Source organism: Chelonoidis abingdonii, chromosome 9 (genome assembly GCF_003597395.2).
Source record: "Chelonoidis abingdonii isolate Lonesome George chromosome 9, CheloAbing_2.0, whole genome shotgun sequence".
NCBI lineage: Eukaryota > Metazoa > Chordata > Testudines > Testudinidae > Chelonoidis > Chelonoidis abingdonii.
Window position 1 is genome coordinate 86,557,210 of NC_133777.1, and position 18,402 is coordinate 86,575,611.

The window sequence follows — 18,402 nt, forward strand, 5'->3', positions numbered from 1 at the left end:
GAAATGCCTAAGAAATGCAAATCACTATTCAGGTAAACAAACATTTGACTAGTCTTCCTCAGCCCCCCATCCCCACAACAAGGTGATTACTTCTGGCAACACTCCCATGAGTGGCCATATCTCAAAATATGGGAATGCTGGCAAAGGTAACCCATCATCCTTATCCAAGACAGTATGTGATGAACTCATTGGTCTAATGAGTGACAAAGTTCATTCAGCTATTGTGGAAGAAATAAGTACTGCTGGATACTTCAGTTTATCTGTCGAATCTACACCTGATCTTTCACGTATTGATCATTTGAGTATTGTACTAAGATATGTGTCTCCCACAGATGGAAAACCAGTTGAACGATTTATAACATTCCTCAATTTGAAAAGCCACACTGGTGAAGAAATGGCAAATCAAGTATTGTATTATCTGTGCCAAGTTTCCAAAATAGATTTCTCAAAGTGCAGAGGTCAATCTTATGACAACACTGCCAACATGTCAGGGCATTATCAAGGAATGCAGAAGAAGCTTTTAGAACAGAACAAATATGCCATATTCATATCACGTGCTGCACACTCTCAATCTTGTTGGCTACAATGCTGTTGATTGTTGTCCGGTGGCAGTAAGGTTTTTCTCAACAGTCCAGTTACTTTATACATTTTTCTCTGCCTCAACACACCAATGGACAGTTCTTAAAACATATTTGGGCAATGATCGTGTCTTGAAAACTCTTTCTAATACTTGCTGGGAGGCATATGCAGTGGCAACAAGTGCAATTCTGGAGTCCTAATCAAAGATTGTGGATGCATTAGAAAGCATAGCTGAAGACCAATCACAAAAGGGAGAAACTACACAAGAGGCAGAAAACATTGCAAACAAGATATAAGAACTACAGTTTGTATTCATGTTGACCACGTGGAATGAAATTTTACAACACTTTTACCACAAGTCAAGCTCTCCAAGAAAAAGAATTGGATTTGAAAACATGTGCAGACCTCTGTCAATCACTTAGCAGACCACTCACACACTTTGGGGAATGATTTTGAAAGATTTGAAGACATATCAAAAGATATCTTTCCTGATACTAACTACAAATAAGCCCAGTTCAGCAAGCGAACCAGGAAAAAACAAGCAAATGACAGCAGTGCAACAGAATCAGCATTGAATCCTAGAGACAAATTTCGCATATCTACTTACTACACTATAATTGATACACTTGAAGCTCATATGAAGATGAGAGGTGACGTGTACAAAGAAGTATCAAGTAGATTTTCTTTTCTAAACGATATGGACTTATCTGATGAACAATATTCACAAGGTTCCTAAAAACTAGTGACTCATACCCTGTTGACTTAAACATGAATCTCTGTGGAGAAGTACTGCAGTTCCAACTGTTATATGCACGCAAAGTTTAATGAAACAGGAAAAATGAAATTCAGTCACATTGCTCTTCATGACACAATATTGAAAGATGGAATACAAAGTGTATTTCCAAACGTAGAGATCGCACTACGTATTTTTCTAACATTGATGATTACTAACTGCTCCACAGAATGCTCTTCTTCTCAGCTGAAAAGAATAAAAAACCCTCAGAGAACATGTCAGGACAGACTTGATTGACTTTCCCTATTGTGTACGGAAGCGGACCTGCTTCGTCGAGTCAGCTTCGATGAACTTATCCAGAATTTGCAATCAGAATTTGCAATCAGAAAATCTAGAAAGAAGCTATTTTAATTTCAGCAAACATGTAAGTTTTGTGTATAGTACTGTTTTTATTTTGAATTACATATGGGGGGGGCACCATAATCTTTTCAGTGCTTAGGGCCAGGGGCAGCTCTATGTATTTTGCCTCCCCATGCATGGCTGTCAGGCAGCCTTCGGCGGCATGCCTGCAGGAGGTCCGCCAGTCCTGCACCTTCGGCGTACCCGGCGCCGAATTGCTGCCGAAGCCACGGGACCAGCAGACCTCCCACAAGCATGCTGCCGAAGGTGGCCTGACTGCCACCCTCACAGCAATTGGCAGATGCCCCCCCCCGCGGCTTGGCGCACTGGTGCCTGGAACCGCCTCTGCTTAGGGCCTCTAAAGGTCTTAATCTGGCCCTGAGTAGGGGGCAGGCTGTTTGGGGAGGCAAAACCTTCCCTACCAGGCCCTCCATGCCATTTCGCAACCCCAATGTGGCCCTCGGGCCAAAAAGTTTGCCCACCCCTGCTCTATAAAGAGATCTGAGAATAAGCAGCTTGTATGAAATAACATTGTATTGTGCTGTAAGAAGGAACAAACAACAATGCCTTAAATTATTTACCTGGCACTTTGTTTAAAAGTCTATTTGCATGTCTCTAGTCCCTCTACAAGCCCTCCACCCTCACCAACAATTAGATCAGCAGTTTTAGATTAAATTTCTTTACACTGATATATATTTATGTCAATTGTTTCCACCTTCAGTGTTCATGTTAATGTCTACTCACACCTGGAGAAGCAACTCATAGGAAGAACATGGTTGTTTTCTAAATGGTAAAATCTTTAACAATTTCATTTCCATCCTCTATTCACCAACTTCAAACTCCAACAGAAAAGCAAAAAAAAAAAAATGAATATAGATAAAAGGAAACTGACCTTTGAACTCTGAAGAAAACTGAGCAAGATGCTGACTTACAAAGAGTCTCAGTTGCTGGTTCAGGTCACAAGAGGGAAGATGAATGTTCCATGAGCGAATTCCTGTCCAACAAGAAAAGTAGAATTAAGGCCTTTTTCCATGAATTCCAAAACCAGGAATGGATAAGATAGATGTGTCAATGAAAGTCAGCCAGGTGATTATATGAAACTAATGCCTATCTATGCTACTTCAAAAGCCCATATTTATGACCCATTTTAAAAGACAAAGGATGGTTAGGCAGCGAATTCCCATTTGTTCTTTTACAAATCTGCCCCTAGGTTATGGGGCAGGCCAAGGTAGTAAATGAGTTTTCATTTTAGTGAGGTTCCACAAACAGTGATTAAACCAAATACACCATTGCATAATCAAGCAAATGCACTTTTTACATCTTCTGAAGTGTTCAGCATTGGCTGTTGGCAGAGATGGGATACTGGACTAGTTTGACTATTGATCTGTTCTGGTGTGACAGTTCTTATAACATGTGTACCCCTCTGAGTCACAGTACAGACCACCCCTCTCAACTTTCTTTACCAAATCACTCTTCCAAAGCCATGGATCACCTTCAGATCCATTGAGTTTGCTCTTTAATCTATGTAATCGTTGCAAAATAATCCCCGTCATATCTCAGCAGCAAGTAGACTCTCTTCCCAGACCAGATGGTGTCACACCATGCTGGGGAAGTCACCTTCAGACCTTAGTGAGGAAGAGGTTCACCTTCTGGGTTGCACCATATAGTGCTACAGGTAATTCATCTTCATGTTCCAACAAGGAGCAGCCATTCCCAGATGGCACCTTGCCATGCTAGGGTGTCATAATAATCAAATTGTTGGTACATATGATAACCAGGGCCAGCTCCCAGGTTTTTGCCGCCCCAAGCAGCAAAAAGGGGAAAAAAAAAAAAAAAAGCTGCGATCGTGATCTTCAGCTTTACCGCCGCCACTTGTCTTCGGCGGCAATTTGGCAGCTGGTCCTTTGCTCCGAGCGGGAGTGAGGGACCAGCCGCTGAATTGCCACTGAAGACCCAGACGTGCCGCCCCTCACCATTGGCCATCCCAAGCAGCTGCTTGCTGGGCTGGTGCCTGGAGCCGGCCCTGATGATAACTCCTCCTCACCTCTCATTCGCGGCTGCCTCCAGCAATTCAGCAGCAGCTTAAAGCCAGTGGCAGGGTGTTACACAAGTCAAATATGTAATAACTAAACTAAGATTCTAAACTTCATCAGTACTCATTATGTGTATCCTTCCTACATCTTTGCCACCATCTCAGGGAGAGAATTCCACTCGTGTGATGGTGCATTAAAGATAGAAGGGTCAAAAAAGCCAGAAAAAAACCCTTAGCTCCACACTTATCCCCCACCCTAAAAGGAGTTGACTGCCAATCCCTGGAGGAGCAGGGGTACCAATCCAGTTGACTGCAGCAATCAGTTCTTGTTCTCCAGGACTATAGCTCGGTTCAGGAGACAACAATCAACTGAATGTAACGTAGTGGCCACTGAGGATGCAAACTCAAATATCAGAACTGCTTTCAGAGTACAATATGCAATTATAAAGCTCAGCTCCAGCCCTCAGCACATCACCAAAATGGGGTTAATAATTTGCCCCACCACACACACAAATGGCAAACATATAATTTCAAAGGCAGGAATTGTTTAGAATAACTGGACATAAACTTTTTCTTAATTTGTCTCTGGTCACAGCACACACTGCAAAGGAATGGTACAGCAACCAGCTGACAGACCGCACTGCAGAATGTATGACAAACTAATGGTGCTCAGGATGCTCTCATAATATCAGAAAAAACCCATCATCAATTTTTGCAGCAGCACAGGATATCAATTTTTCCTGCTTCTTTATGTCCCCATCCCCAAATAACAAACACAGGCCAAGAAATAAGAGATCTGCAATTTAGGAAGGGAACAGACTGAAGCAAGACAGGGAAGATCTGTTCCCCTTTTTATAAAAATGGCCTTGATAACCAAGCCGTGATTTAATACATGTGCCCAACACAAGGGCTCTTTAATATCTCTGCAGTGTTGATGAGATGGAGCTGAAGAGCAATCCAACCTGGAGGGGACAGAAGGGGGGTGAGGTGGCACTCTGCAGGACACATCATGTCCTAGTTGCAGCAACAAGAAGGGCTGTTCTGAGCACTGGTTGTTACATTCTCCACAATGCAAAGAACAGAGATCCTCTTTTAAAACCTGAGTGGAGAGGGGGCTTCTTATTCAGCATTTCAGCTAATTCACAAGTTTTTCCTCTGTGCAGTTTGGAAGTCAGTCATTCAGTTTAGTTTTTAAAATCATCCCTCGTCTTACCAATGACCACCACCTCAAATGCTCAGTCCGCTGCAGAAGGACCAGACCATTGCTCTACCAGATTCCAGGCCCCCTTCTCCTTATGCAAGTGTGTGCAATGTACCATCCTGAAGTTTCTTAACTGGTCATATTCTCAGGATGTTGCTGTAGCATGTACAGCATGGATACAATTCCATGTGACCTGTGGTACAGTTTCTCATATCCCATTCCTTATGCCCTCGCAAACTGTCTGACTTCCTGCTGGGTTAATTAGCCTATAAAATTTGACATTTCCTTTCAATACCAGCTTCACTCCCTTGAGATATTCCTTCAAAACTGGACGAATCAAACTAGAATAGAAACGTGACCTTCTGATCAGACTCTACTTCATAGCATGTCAAAATAGCCACTGTTCAAGTCTCCATGCTCCCACTGAAGCAAGGTAATGCTTAGTATCAAGAACAATATGTTTGTTCTTAATTCTAGTCTAACTTGTGTATTCTCCTGGACCATACTAAGGGAAAAGCATACGAGATTAGTAGCGACATTCTGTAAGTGACTCTGCGCACCTTCGAAGTCACACAAGGCAAGACTTTGGTGGTGTTCATAAGGAAAGTCCTCAAAGTCTTCCTCTCTGTATGACAATACCTCAGTTTAGGCATGCCCATAATAAAATAACAAAATAAGAATAAAGATTTATTAATTATTCTATGCTCAAAGAACATCCTACATCCCAATCACACTGTCTAGAGTAAACTACCACTTTGCACCAACCTAGCTTTCAGCCTGGTGCCTTTGAGAAATCCAAAGTCAATCTGGTTTGGATCTGCCTTACTGTGTCAAACACACAAAAACTGTACAAAGGACTTTCAGGGGACAACACCATTCTGTTGCCAGTTAAAAGATGTTTTACTCAGTGTCTCCTAACTGATAAAATGCAATTCCAGATAAACATTCCTCTGTTCAGTAGACTGATTCACTATCACAAGGCACCCTGTACACTCTGACCTGGCAAGCTGTATCACCTTTCTCAATGTGTCATATCACATCTATGTGACCACCAAGCTATGGGTAAGGCTGCAAGGCTGTCACAGATTCTGTGACTTTCCATGACCTCTGCAGCCAGTGCTGGCTCAGGGGCTGCCCGAGCCAAACAGCCCCTGGGCCAGCAGCAGCAGTTTGGGTTCGTGGGAGGGGGCTCAGGACTATAGGACGGGGGTTGGTGGATGCTGGGGGTGCTCCCATTGGCATGGCCCTGCAGCTCCTAGGCAGAGAAGGGGCCAGGCACCAGGGAGCTGCACGCGCTGCCCGTACCTGCAGGTCCCACCCCCACAGCTCCCATTGGCTGCAGTTCCCAGCCAATGGGAGCTGCGCAGCCAGCACTTATGGCAGGACTGGAAGCAGCACGTGCACTCCCTTGCTCCTTCGCTGCCTAGGAGCTGCAGGGACATGCAGAGCCAGGTAGGGAGCCCCTGACAGTCCACCAAGCCCCCCCTCCAGCAGGGATCCAGGGCTGCATGCTGCGGCCCATCCCTCCCCCTCAGCACCAGCAGAGGTCCTGGGCCAAGCACCACAGCTCCCCCGCCCCCCAAGCACCTGCAGCCCACTGCCTAAGTTTTAGTTGGAGAATATAGTAAAAGTCATGGACAGGTCACAGGATGTGAATTTTTTTGTGACTGCCCATGTTCTATTACTATTCACAGAGATTCTATGGTATAGTTTGGTTCATTTAAGATTTTTACTTCATTTGATTCTGTGCTTTCTTTCACATATAGTGACACTCCCCCACCAGCACAACATGTCCTTCCGATATATTTTGTACCAGGTATTACTGCGTCCCATTGATTATCCTCACTCCACCAAGTTTCTGTGATGCTTATTATGTCAATATCCTCATTTAATACGAGGCACTCTAGTTCAGCCATCTTACTATTTAGACTTCTAGCATTTGTATATAAGCACTTTAAAAAATTGTCACTTTTTAACTGTCTGCCATTACATGATGTAAATGAATGGGACTCACTTTCATTTGATTGTTTCTCATTAGATCTGAAGGAACTCAAGTGTGAAATTGCAGAACTACTAACTGTGGTTTGTAACCTATCATTTAAACCAGTTTCTGTACCAAATGACTGGAGGATAGCTAATGTGATCCCAATTTTTAAAAAGGGCTCCAGGGGTGATCCTGGCAGTTACAGGCCAGTAAGCTGGACTTCAGTACTGGGCAAACTTGTTGTAACTAGAGAAAAGAACAGACTTATGAAACACATAGATGAACATAATTTGTTGGAGAAGAGTCAACATGTTTTTTGTAAAGGGCAATCATATCTCACCAATCTACTAGAATTCTTTGAGGGGGACAACAAGCATGTGGACAAGGGGGATCCAATGGATATAGTGTACTTAGATTTTCAGAAAGTCTTTGACAAAGTCCCTCACCAAAGGCTCTTAAGCAAAATAAGCTGTCATGGCACAAAAGGGAAGGTCCGCTCATGGATCAGGAATTGGTTAAAAGATAGGAAACAAAGGGTAGGAATAAATGGTCAGCTTTCAGAATGGAAAGAGGTAAATAGTGGTGTCCCCCAGGGGTTTGTTCTGGGCCCAGTCCTATTCAACATATTCATAAATGATCTGGAAAAAGGGGTAAAACAGTGAGGTTGCAAAACTTGCAGATGATACAAAACTACTCAAAATAGTTAAGCCCAAAGCAGACTGTGAAGAATTACAAAGGGACCTCATAAAACAGGGTGACTGGCCAACAAAATGGCAGATGAAATTCAATGTTGATAAATGCAAAGTAATGCACATTGGAAAACAATCTCAACTATACATATAAAATTATGAGGTCTAAATTAGCTGTTACCACTGAAGAGAGAGATCTTGAAGTCATTGTGGATAGCTCTCTGAAAACATCCACTCAATGTGCTGCAGCAGTCAAAAAAGCTAATAGAATGTTGGGAATGATTCAGAAAGGGATAGATAATAAGACAGAAAAATATCATATTGCCTCTATATAAATCTATGATACGCCCACATCTTGAATATTGTGTGCGGATGTGGTCACCCCATCTGAAAAAAGATATATTGGAATTGGAAAAGATTTAGACAAGGACAAAAAAATTATTAGGAGTATGGAACAGTTTCCATATGAGGAGAGATTAATAAGATGGGGACTTTTCAGCTTGGAAAAGAGACACCTAAAGGGAGATGTGATGGAGGTCTGTAAAATCATGACTGGTGTGAAGAAAGTAATATTTACTCCTTCTCATACCACAAGAACTAGGGGGTCACCCCATGAAATGAATAGGCAGCAGGTTTAAAACAAACAAAAGGAAGTATTTTTTTACACAACGCAAAGTCAACCTGTGGAACTCCTTGCCAGAGGATGTTGTGAAGGTCAAGACTATAACTGGATAAGTTCATGGAGGATAGGTCCATCAATGGCTATTAGCCAGGATGGGCAGAGATAGATAGTGTCCCTAGCCTTTGTTTGCCAGAAGCTCTCTATCACAACAATCTGCAATCCACTCTATTGAAAATGGAAGCCCCACTCCCACCTCCACCTCCCTCCCCTCCAAAGGCAGCAGGTCAAGTCAGCATTAACCCATTCTGTTCTGATCACCCATCTGCAAGTATGCTATCAGAGAAGCCTCCTGGGTCTGCCATGGAGAGTGAACCAATCAAGCCTTTTGCAAAGTGAGCTGCTTCCTGGTAACGTGCAGGGTGGGCAGTAAAGTTTTCCCAGTGTATCATGTTCCTACGACTAGAGAGGCTACATTTCGGGCAGGGGTCAGGGGAGGGTACTAGGAACTCTGGGATATGGTTACTTTGACTTGGGTCTGCATACCAATGTGTGAACACCAAAGCCCTAGGTTCAAGAATGGGTCAGAAAATTCTTAACTTAGGGTTAAAATACAGTGTAGATGCTCAAGTCCAGGGTTCCCTAATATGGGTCAGCTGACTCGAGTCCCATTAACCCTGGGCCTACATTGCAGTAGAGACATACCCAGAGTGTCACAGTTAACTATAAGATGAAACAGATTGTTTAGCAAAAGTAAACACATATTCCATCTAGCAAAGTTATGAATTTAAGCTCACAGACTCATCTTTTGAAAATGTGCACATTTAATTTGAGGATGACAACTGATAGGTCAGATATAGAGTGAACGCTTTGTGAATAATGTTACACCACAGGACAGTGATAAGGTGTTTTTGTCTTTTATCATTTTCCTGTGAGTTCATTTCAGTATGTAGCGACTATCTGGTTTCACCCACATAGTTTTTACTGGAGGCATTTAAAGCACTGGATGAGGCACACCACATGTTGTGACAAGCATGTATAAGACCCATGGATCATGAAACGTGTGTTGTGGAGGTCACTGATCATTCTAGCAGTGGAGATATGTCCATAGGAGCAACAGATGAAAAACCCAGAGAACATCTGCAATATACCTTCACAAGGCAAACACGAGAGCTTAAATTCATAACTTTATTAGACACTAAAAATTATGGTCTCAAGACACTGGATTTATGGCCATTACAACAATCTATAACCCAAAAACAACGAGTCTGGTGGCACTTTAGAGACTAACAGATTTATTTGGGCATAAGCTTTCATGGGTAAAAAAAGCCCACTTCTTCAGATGCATGGAGTGGAAAATTACAGATGCAGGCATTATATACTGACACATGAAGAGAAAGGAGTTACCTCACAAGTGGAGAACCAGTGTTGATAGGTCCAATTCGATCAGAGTGGATGTAGTCCACTCCCAATAACTGATGAGGATGTGTCAATTTCAGGAGAGGCAAAGCTGCTTTTGTAGTGAGCCAGCCACTCCTAGTCCCTATTCAAGCCCAAATTAATTATGTTAAATTTGCAAATGAATTTTAGTTCTGCAGTTTCTCTTTGAAGTCTGTTTCCTGAAGTTTTTTTGTTCAAATATGGCTACTTTTAAATCTGTTACAGAACATCCATGAAGATTGAAGTGTTCTCCTACTGGCTTTTGCACGTTACCATTCCTGATGTCCTATTTGTGTCCATTTATTCTTTTATGTAGAGATCTGTAACCCACTGACCCCCATTTTTGTCCTATAACTACGGGGTGTTAATGGGCCACTTCACTTTGAATAGTTCCTTACATTATGTGTTAACTACTTATGCTAAACAATCTGTTCCACCTCTGAGTGCCTTTTCCAGACCTGAAGAAGAGCTCTGTGTAGCTCAAAAGCTTGTCACTTTCACCAAAAGAAGTTGGTCCAATAAAAGATATTACACCTCTACCCTGATATAACACAAATTCAGATATAACATGGTAAAGCAGCACTCCGGGGGGCGGGGGCTGCATGCTCCGGCAGATCAAAGCAAGTTCAATATAACGTGGTTTCACCTATAATGTGGTAAGATTTTTTGGCTCCCGAGGACAGCATTATATGGGGGTAGAGGTGTACTTCACCCACCTTGTCTCACATAAATACTCTGCCATTGTGAATATGATGTTCCTTTCTTCAGAAAAGCCCTAATGTATCTTCAGACTAATCATTGCCCCATGCTGCTGATCAGATCAGGGACTGTGTGCCAGACACACAAGGCTGAGGGGGAATGTAATCAATCCAGTTGCTTTCATGCACAAAAGCAGAGAGGTTGCATTTGGCACTTGCTTCTGGCTGGCATTGCTACTGTTTTCCGTGGGATATGTTCCCTGTACACATTCCCCTCCAGGCCTAAGAGGTTCATGTTGTTATATGGTAAAGACCATAAGAAGCCTTTATCTGATTAAGGAACTGAAGTCTCTTATGTAAAGATAAGCATGAGTGAGTGGAGCTTCTCCTTCCCCTACACGACCCTACCAAAGCACTCACCTGGCACCACTCACCCCAAGCTGCTAACCTGTGCTTGAAGGTCAGTGAATACCACATAGAGGGGGATGTGTGTCAGGCTCACAGAGCTCTTTACCCTAGATCCTGTTTACAGACACAGGTAAGTTTATTAGTAAATAGTGTCAGGGAGCCAGGGCTGTCTGAGAATAGCCCCGGGTCCAGCTAATTCCAGACTCCTTAGAGCAGGGGCGGGCAAACTACGGCAAACCACATGGCTCAGCCCCACTCTGGTGGTCTGGCTGGGGTGCAAGGTCTGGGGCCACACCGCGGGGCTTGGCCCCGCTCCGGCTGGGTTGGGGGCCACACTACGCCGCTCGGCCCTGCTCCAGCTGGGGCGCTGGGTTGGGGGTCGAACCACATGGCTTGGCCCCGCTCCGGCGCTCCAGCTGGGGTGCAGGGTTGGGGGCTGCACCACACGGCTCCCAGAAACCACAGCATGGATCCACTCTGACTCCTACATGCTCCAATGGGAGCTGCAGGGGTACTGCCTGAGAATGTAGAAGCATGCAGAGCCGCCTGGCCGCATCTCTGCGTAGGTGCCGGAGAAGGGACATGCCACTGCTTCTGGGAACTGCTTGAGATAAGCACTGCTCGGAACCTGCACCTCTGAGCCTCTCCCCATGTCTCAACCCCCTGCCCCAGCCCTGATCCCCCTGCCACTTTCCAAACCCCTCAATCCCAGCTCAGAGCACCCTCCTACACCCCAAACTCCTCATCCCCAGCCCCACCTCAGAGCCTGCACCACCTCCCACACCGCAACCCCAATTTTGTTAGCATTCATGGCCCTCCATACAATTTCTATCTCCCGATTTGGCGCTTGGGCCAAAATGTTTGCCTATCCCTGCCTTAAGTTGAGGTCCTTTACATGTCCTCATTCCACACACCCATGACCCCCAGCTTGTTCCAGAAGCCCCAGATCAATGAACACAAACATTTTAACCATTTTTGCCAGTATACGTAATCTGACACTGATGGATATGTACCGCTCCTTACAACCCACAACTGCTGGGGAGAAGGAAACCTCCCGACTTCCTCAGCCACGTGGCCTACCCTGAAATGGGGGCAGGGCAAAGGGTAGAAACCATGCTTGAGGCACCAGCCCTCAGCATGTCCCAGGATGGGGCAGGGAGAGGATGGGAAGAGCCTCAGGCTGAGACAGACCTCAGCAAAGCTAGGGTGGGCAGAACCAGGGCTACAGTAAAGGGCAGGGTAAGGAGCTGAGAGGGGTGGGAGGAGTGATCCAGGGCTGCGGTGAGGGATGGGTAAGAAGCCGGGGCAGGAATCCAGGGCTGCAGTAAGGGGCAGGGTAAGAGGCGGGGGCGGGGCAGGAATCTGGGGTGGCGGTGAGGGGTAAGGTAAGAAGCCAGGGGGGAGGTAGGGGGTTAATGCCTGTGGTGAGGGGCAGGGTAAGAAGCCGGGGGGATGAGGGGACAAGGAATCCAGGGCTGCCATGAGGTGCCAGGTGGGCTAAGAAGCCAGAGGAGGGAGAAGGTCCATCCAGGGGCCGGTGAGGGGCAGGGTAAGAAGCCGCGGGAGGTAGGGGGGAAGGTCCACCCAGGGCTGCGGTGAAGCGCTGGTGGGGGTGGGGGTCAGGTCCATCTAGGGGGCGGTGAGGGCAGGGTAAGAAATCAGGAGAGGAAGCGGGGTTCAGGGCTGCAGTGAGGCGCCGGGTGGAGGGGAAGAAGGAATCCAGGGCTGCCGAGGTGCTGGGGAAAGGGGAACGTCCATCCAGGGGCCCGTGAGAGGCAGGGTAAGAAGCCGCGGGGGTGGGAGGTAAAGGTCCGCCCAGGGCCGTGGGCGGAAGCCGGGTTCAGGGCTGCGGGGAGGGGCCGGGGGAGGACGCGGGGTTCAGGGTTAGCCTGAGGGATGCGGTAAGGAGCCGGGCTGGCGGTCGAGCCCAGCCCCGGCACTCACGGCGTGACAGTGCGGCACGCTGACGCGCCCCGGGCGGGGCTGGACAGTCCCTGCCGCAGCAGCCCCGCGCTTCTCTCCCGGAGCCGCCACCACTGCAGGCGGGCGGGCGCGGGGGGGAAAGTGCCTCCGGTTGCCGCCTAGCCGCGCGCTGCGGCGCCCACTGCTCACCCCGCTCCAGGGCGCCCCGCAGCGCCCCGCGCTCCGCCTCTGTCCCGATCTCCCCGATCACGATCAGCAGCGCGTGCCTCCGCAGCTCCCAGCCGCGGCGCCCGCCAGACAACCCCGGCGCCGCTGTATCCACAGCAACCGCCCCAGCAATGATCTCCATGGAAACCTCTGGCCGCTACTGCAGCGCGAAGCAGGCGACTGGCGCGCGGCTCTTAAAGAGTCATCGGTCCCACGGTGATTGGCTGGGGTGGACACGTGAGCCAGAGATATTGCGGACTAGCAGTAGGGGGCGGGGTCTCGTGGTCTCGCAGTTTCCACCCCTGCGTGCCGCACTCCAGCCGGAGCCGGTGGGGGGAGTGAAGGGAGGGCGGTGGCGCTGCCCCGCCCCGCCCCGCCCCGCCCCGCGGCTGCTGCTGCTGCTGCTGCTGCCCAGCGGGGTTCCACAGCGAGGCCGGGGCGCGGGCGGGGAGCCGTGGTCGGGGAAAGGCAGCGCTGGGCGGCTCATTGCGGGTGTGTAGGGCTGGCGCTGCGCCCCATCCCGCCAGGGCGGCCCAGAGGGCGTGTTCTGTGTGGGCTGGTGCAGTGGCTGTGGCCCGCCTCTCGTGTCAGCTGTTGGAAATGAGACATATCTGCCCTCGTTGAATTGGCCTGGTTAGCGCTGACCCCTCACTGGCTGAGGCAGGGCCCCTGTTCTCCTGGGCTGTGTATTTATGTCCTGATTTTATAGGGACAATCTGAATTCTGGGGTCTTTTTCTTCTATAGGCTCCTATTACCCCACCACCCAGGGCTGGCTCTAGCAAGTGCGGGACCCGATTCGAACAGTTTCAACGGGGGTCCCAGCAGGGATGACTGAAAAATAAAAAACACCCACAAAAAAACACTTGGGGCTTGTAGTCACCGGGCGGCGCTCCTAGACTTCAGAGGCGGGTCCTTCACGCGCTCCTGGTCTTTGATGGCACTGAAGGACCTGCGGCTGAAGTGCTGCTGAAGACCCAGAGCGCCGCCAGGTGAGTAAAAATTAAAAAGGAGCCTCTAGCCAGGGAAGGGATTCTCGGGCATGTGCTTCTGCCCCTCCCCAGCAGTCCTGCCACTGGGCGTGGGGCCCAATTCGGGGGAATTGGTGGAATTGGCCTAAAGCTGACCCTGCCCCCACCCCATCCTGATTTTTCACACTTGCTGTCTGGTCACCCTAACTGCCTCTATATGTCCACTCTATGCATCTGATGAAGTGGGCTGTAGCCCATGAAAGCATATGCCCAAATAAATTTGTTAGTCTCTAAGGTGCCACAAGGACTCCTTGTTGTTTTTGCTGATACAGACTTACACGGCTATTCCTCTGAAACTATGTATATGAAAGCTAATGCATTCAAGCTAGCCATGTCAATGGAGTACTTGATCTCTCTCATACATTATATGCATCAAATAGCCCAAGCTCAGGGCATCAGCCCTTGGCATGTTGTGTAAGGGAAAGTCCACCAATGGCCATTTTAGGATACAGAGTGTATGGATGATTATAAAGGCGTATCGTACTTGTACTCTCCTGACAAAAGAACAGATATTTGGCCTGTGTTAATGCAGCTTAGTGAAAGAAGAGTCTGAGTCTGGTAACTGTAAAACCAATTTAAGTAATATGGTAGAAGGAGATATACCTATCTCATAGAACTGGAAGGGAAGGTCATTGAGTTTAGCCCCCTGCCTTCACTAGGCAGGCTCAAGTACTGATTTTGCCCCAGATCCCTAAGTGGCCCCCCTCAAGGATTGAGCTCACAACACTGTGTTTAGGAGGGCAAGGCTCAAACCACTGAGCTATTCCTCCATGTCTTTGCTGTCAGTGGAATTTTTTCTTACAATCTGCCACCTCAACACTGAGGACATAAGAGAAAACTCAGCGTTTGGAAGGAAGTAGGGTGACCAGACAGCAAGTGTGAAAAATCGGGACAGGGTGTGGGGGGTAATAGGAGCCTATATAAGAAAAAGACCCAAAAATTGGGACAGTCCCTATAAAATCAGGACATCTGGTCACTCTAGAAGGAAGAGTCAGCATTTTGGCAAGTGCATGTGAGTCTTGCTATCTATTGTGTCACGAAATACTAACAGCAACATAATCTGAAAACAAACAAAAAACCAAAATAATTTTCTCTGCTGTGTTTCCAAATGATTCAGGTTGCAGTTGCTGATGGTGTTAATAGGTTAGTTATTTTTCACACTAAGCTCTTTAATAATCTGCATTAGTCTCCAGGAGATGAACTCAAGGTGATGTAATAGCTCTTTTCTATCTAAAAATTTCTTTGAAACCACAGTCTATGCACTTTATGGGAAATGAGCCTTGTAAACAAAAGGAGTCAGTAGAGCAAAGGATTGAATTCATTTTTCTGTGCTGTAATTTGCCAGACTGCATCAAGTTCAGCTTGTCTCAAGTGGTTGCACTGAGACAAGTAAATATGTAAATAAAGAGAAACTTGCACATAGACAAATGTAAGTGATTCTGCCTTGAAAGTGGGACTGCACATCACTAAAGAGAGTCACTATGATCAAAGGTTTTCAGAGATTTTCAGACCACATGATCCAAGTACCTTTTGTTTTCAGATGATTCATCTTAATACTTGAGGATTATTTTTTGACATCTCAGCTCTCCAGAGCTGCAGCTTTTCACTGCAGTGCAGAGAGGCTCCTCCAGCTGGGTTTCTACCAGAGGAGGAAAAAGGAACAGGAGACATACAAACTGGAGTGAAGACTAAAAACAATGCCCAGTCATGGTGCTGTTCTACAGAGACTAGAACCTCTAGGAAAGATTCCTTATGCTTACAAATGAGACTGCTTTAAAATGGACAATGCCTTTTCTGCCCTGTCAGCAGCACACAGATGGAATAACTAATAATCTCTTGCTTTCTAGTATGAATATACATATAAGAGAATCTGCATAGCAATTGCTGTCCAAATGTTTTACTTCAAAGAAGCTATGACAATCTAAATTATCTGAGGATCTGCCTCAAAGATTTTTTTATTAAATAATATTTATTGCTCTTATATTATTATGTATTTGTATTGCAGTAGCACTTAGTAGCCCCAGTCAGGGATCAGTTGCCCACTATGCTAGGGACTGTTATACACATGTAATGAAAATATGATCTCTGCCCTAAAAAGGCTTTTTACAATCAAAACATATGATGGGAGACAACAGGTGAATACAATAGACAGTGGGAGTTCAAGGTAACAGTGAGATATTTATGGTTAGCAGCAGTCATGAAAAGGGAATAAAGCAAATTGCCTTAAATGATAATAAAAGGGCTCTTGAATGTGCCGGAACAGAAGTAATATCCAATATTTCAATTTTCCAGTCCTCTAGCCCAGGACCTACTGCTACAGAATAATCAATCAAACCAATCAATGTTCATTAAATGTCCATCCTCCCTAGCCAAAAGAGGAAAGCAGAAATGTCCATATGAATAAAGTCCTCTTGGGAATTGGAGACCTACAAGAGCAACTAAAAATGTTAAAATGTTTAACCAAGTAAAATAAGATAATACCAGTGATAGCAACTGTTAAATGTCTAAGAAAAAGAGGTTAATTACTAATGTGACTTTTGTTCTCCAACTGCATGGCCTTGATAGATCTCCATGGTGAGATCACTTGCCCAAAGGAACCCATTTCAAAGCAACTGGATGAGTGTCACAGGGTTCCATTTAAGGGTGAGCTTTGATCTAGCATATCCTCTGGCCCTTTAAGGGTAGACAGTCTGAGAACTGTAGAGCCAGGGGGTCATGTCACTGCAACCAGGAAGTAAGGTTTGCTGAGTAAGCAGGCAGAACTGAGTAAGAAGCAGCCTTTCTTTCAGAAGGAGAAACACAAGGGACAAAGCAAGATCTGGTGTGGGTCTTTCCAGTGAGGTATAACTGAAAAGAGGAGCGCTAGTAACTAATTGGTGAAAGTTCTCAAGAATTATGGGTCTAGATAGGATCAGTTATGGGGCCTTTTGGAGAACAAGACTGGAAAAGGAACTTCAAGGTTTTTGGATGAGGACTTGCAGGGAAAGGCCAGGGAGAAGGTCTAAACCAAGGTGCATTGTGGGAGGTAGCCCAGGAAAGCAGTGAAGCGGGGTAGTTTTGGGGTTAGGGCACAAAGCTACTGTATGATTTAGGGTTCGAGGGCAAGGCACCTCTTCATGACACCAACTAGAGGATGAAGGATGGTTTGATTCCTTTTACAAGAGTAAGACAACCCCTATAGGAGGGGTGAAGAACTATACATTTTTCTTTTATTCGGAACATTTGTTCACCTTAGAAGGAAAGGACTTTTGATTAGTTCAGTGTGAGAGAGGAAACTAAGGAACAGATTACCTGACACTGACCTGGGCAAACTGACTTTATCACAGTGTGTGTGTGGATGGCCTCTGATCTGTTCCAGAATTCTAGGGAACAGTACAAAAAGTTCACCCCAAATTGTCACTTAGCTCCTCTCTAACCTTGGGCATATCCTTTACACCTCCAGGGTGAAGGGGAAGAGGGAAGGTTAGTGTGAATCTATGGAGGCAACATATTTGGAGGACAAAAGTTACTTCAGTATGCAATATTTTCTCCACACAACTTCATCCTTACAAAAATGTGTATGAGGATGATCTGCCATCCAAGCCTGAAGTACTGGAACATTCTTAATAGATCATCAGATATTTTGTGCTCTAACTCAGTGGTTCTTAACGAGGGGGTGTCCATGGGCCCATTCAAGGGAGCCATGGAGTCATGCTGCTGAAACCCGGTTCCTGAGCCCCAGTGCCTCCCCCACTGCAGGGCTGAAGCCTGGAGCCCTGGTGCCTCTCTGCGGGGCTGCATCCAGGAACGGCGTAGGACTGAAACCCCAAGCTCCCTCCCGCCCTGCTGCAGCCAGGAGCAGCATGAGGCTGAAACCCCAAGCTACCCCCACTCTACCCCTACTGCAGCCAGGAGCAGCCAAGCTCCCTCCCCCCCGCTGCTACCGGGAGCAGTGTAGGGCTGAAACCCCGAGCTCCCCTCCTCCCCCAGTTGAAGCCAGGAGCAAGTGCAGGCTGAAACCCCAAGCTCACCATGGGGATCTGGGAGAAGCATTGTCATAGAGAAGGAAAATTTAAAATTTTATCCTTCAGACTGAAAATCCACCATCATTTGAAAAGGACTAACTTGGATGACAGTAGAGAGGTGTCAGACAGGAGATCTGCTGTCTTCATGAGGCTCCTGGAAGAAGACTCATTCTCCCTGCCTGGAGCAAAGGGGTCAGAAGCACACACCAAAGGTCATACTTGTGCAGCAAGAATGATCAAAAAAGAAAGCCAAAGAATCATAGCACTTGGAGAGAGAAAAATTATTTTAGACCCCATCTAATGAAGAATGAGAAAGTATGACATGTCCAAACTGTCTTCATTCTATACAACGTGCCTCAGAAAAATCCTCCATATCTTTTGGCCCGGAACAAACCATCTATTGATACAGTGCAGCCAAGAGGATCTGAGCACCATCATTGCCAAGAGGCATTGGAGA

General features: G+C 46.4%; 1 protein-coding gene across 2 annotated transcripts in view; it reads right to left on the reverse strand.

Moving 5' to 3' along the window:
• The window catches only part of MAP1A (microtubule associated protein 1A), a 140,447-nt gene extending 127,342 nt beyond the window's left edge, over positions 1–13,105 (reverse strand). Inside the window, exons 1-2 of one of the 2 annotated variants that reach the window (XM_032768624.2) lie at positions 12,895–13,105; positions 2,604–2,705 (exon numbers count right to left, since the gene is read on the reverse strand). In XM_032768624.2, the coding sequence (XP_032624515.1) occupies positions 2,604–2,705; positions 12,895–13,054 (262 nt within the window). In that variant the 5' untranslated portion in view covers positions 13,055–13,105. Of the gene's footprint in view, positions 1–2,603; positions 2,706–12,894 lie in introns of those variants that run through there. The other variant, XM_032768626.2, reaches the window with a different exon arrangement.
• Positions 13,106–18,402: the final 5,297 nt, after the last annotated feature.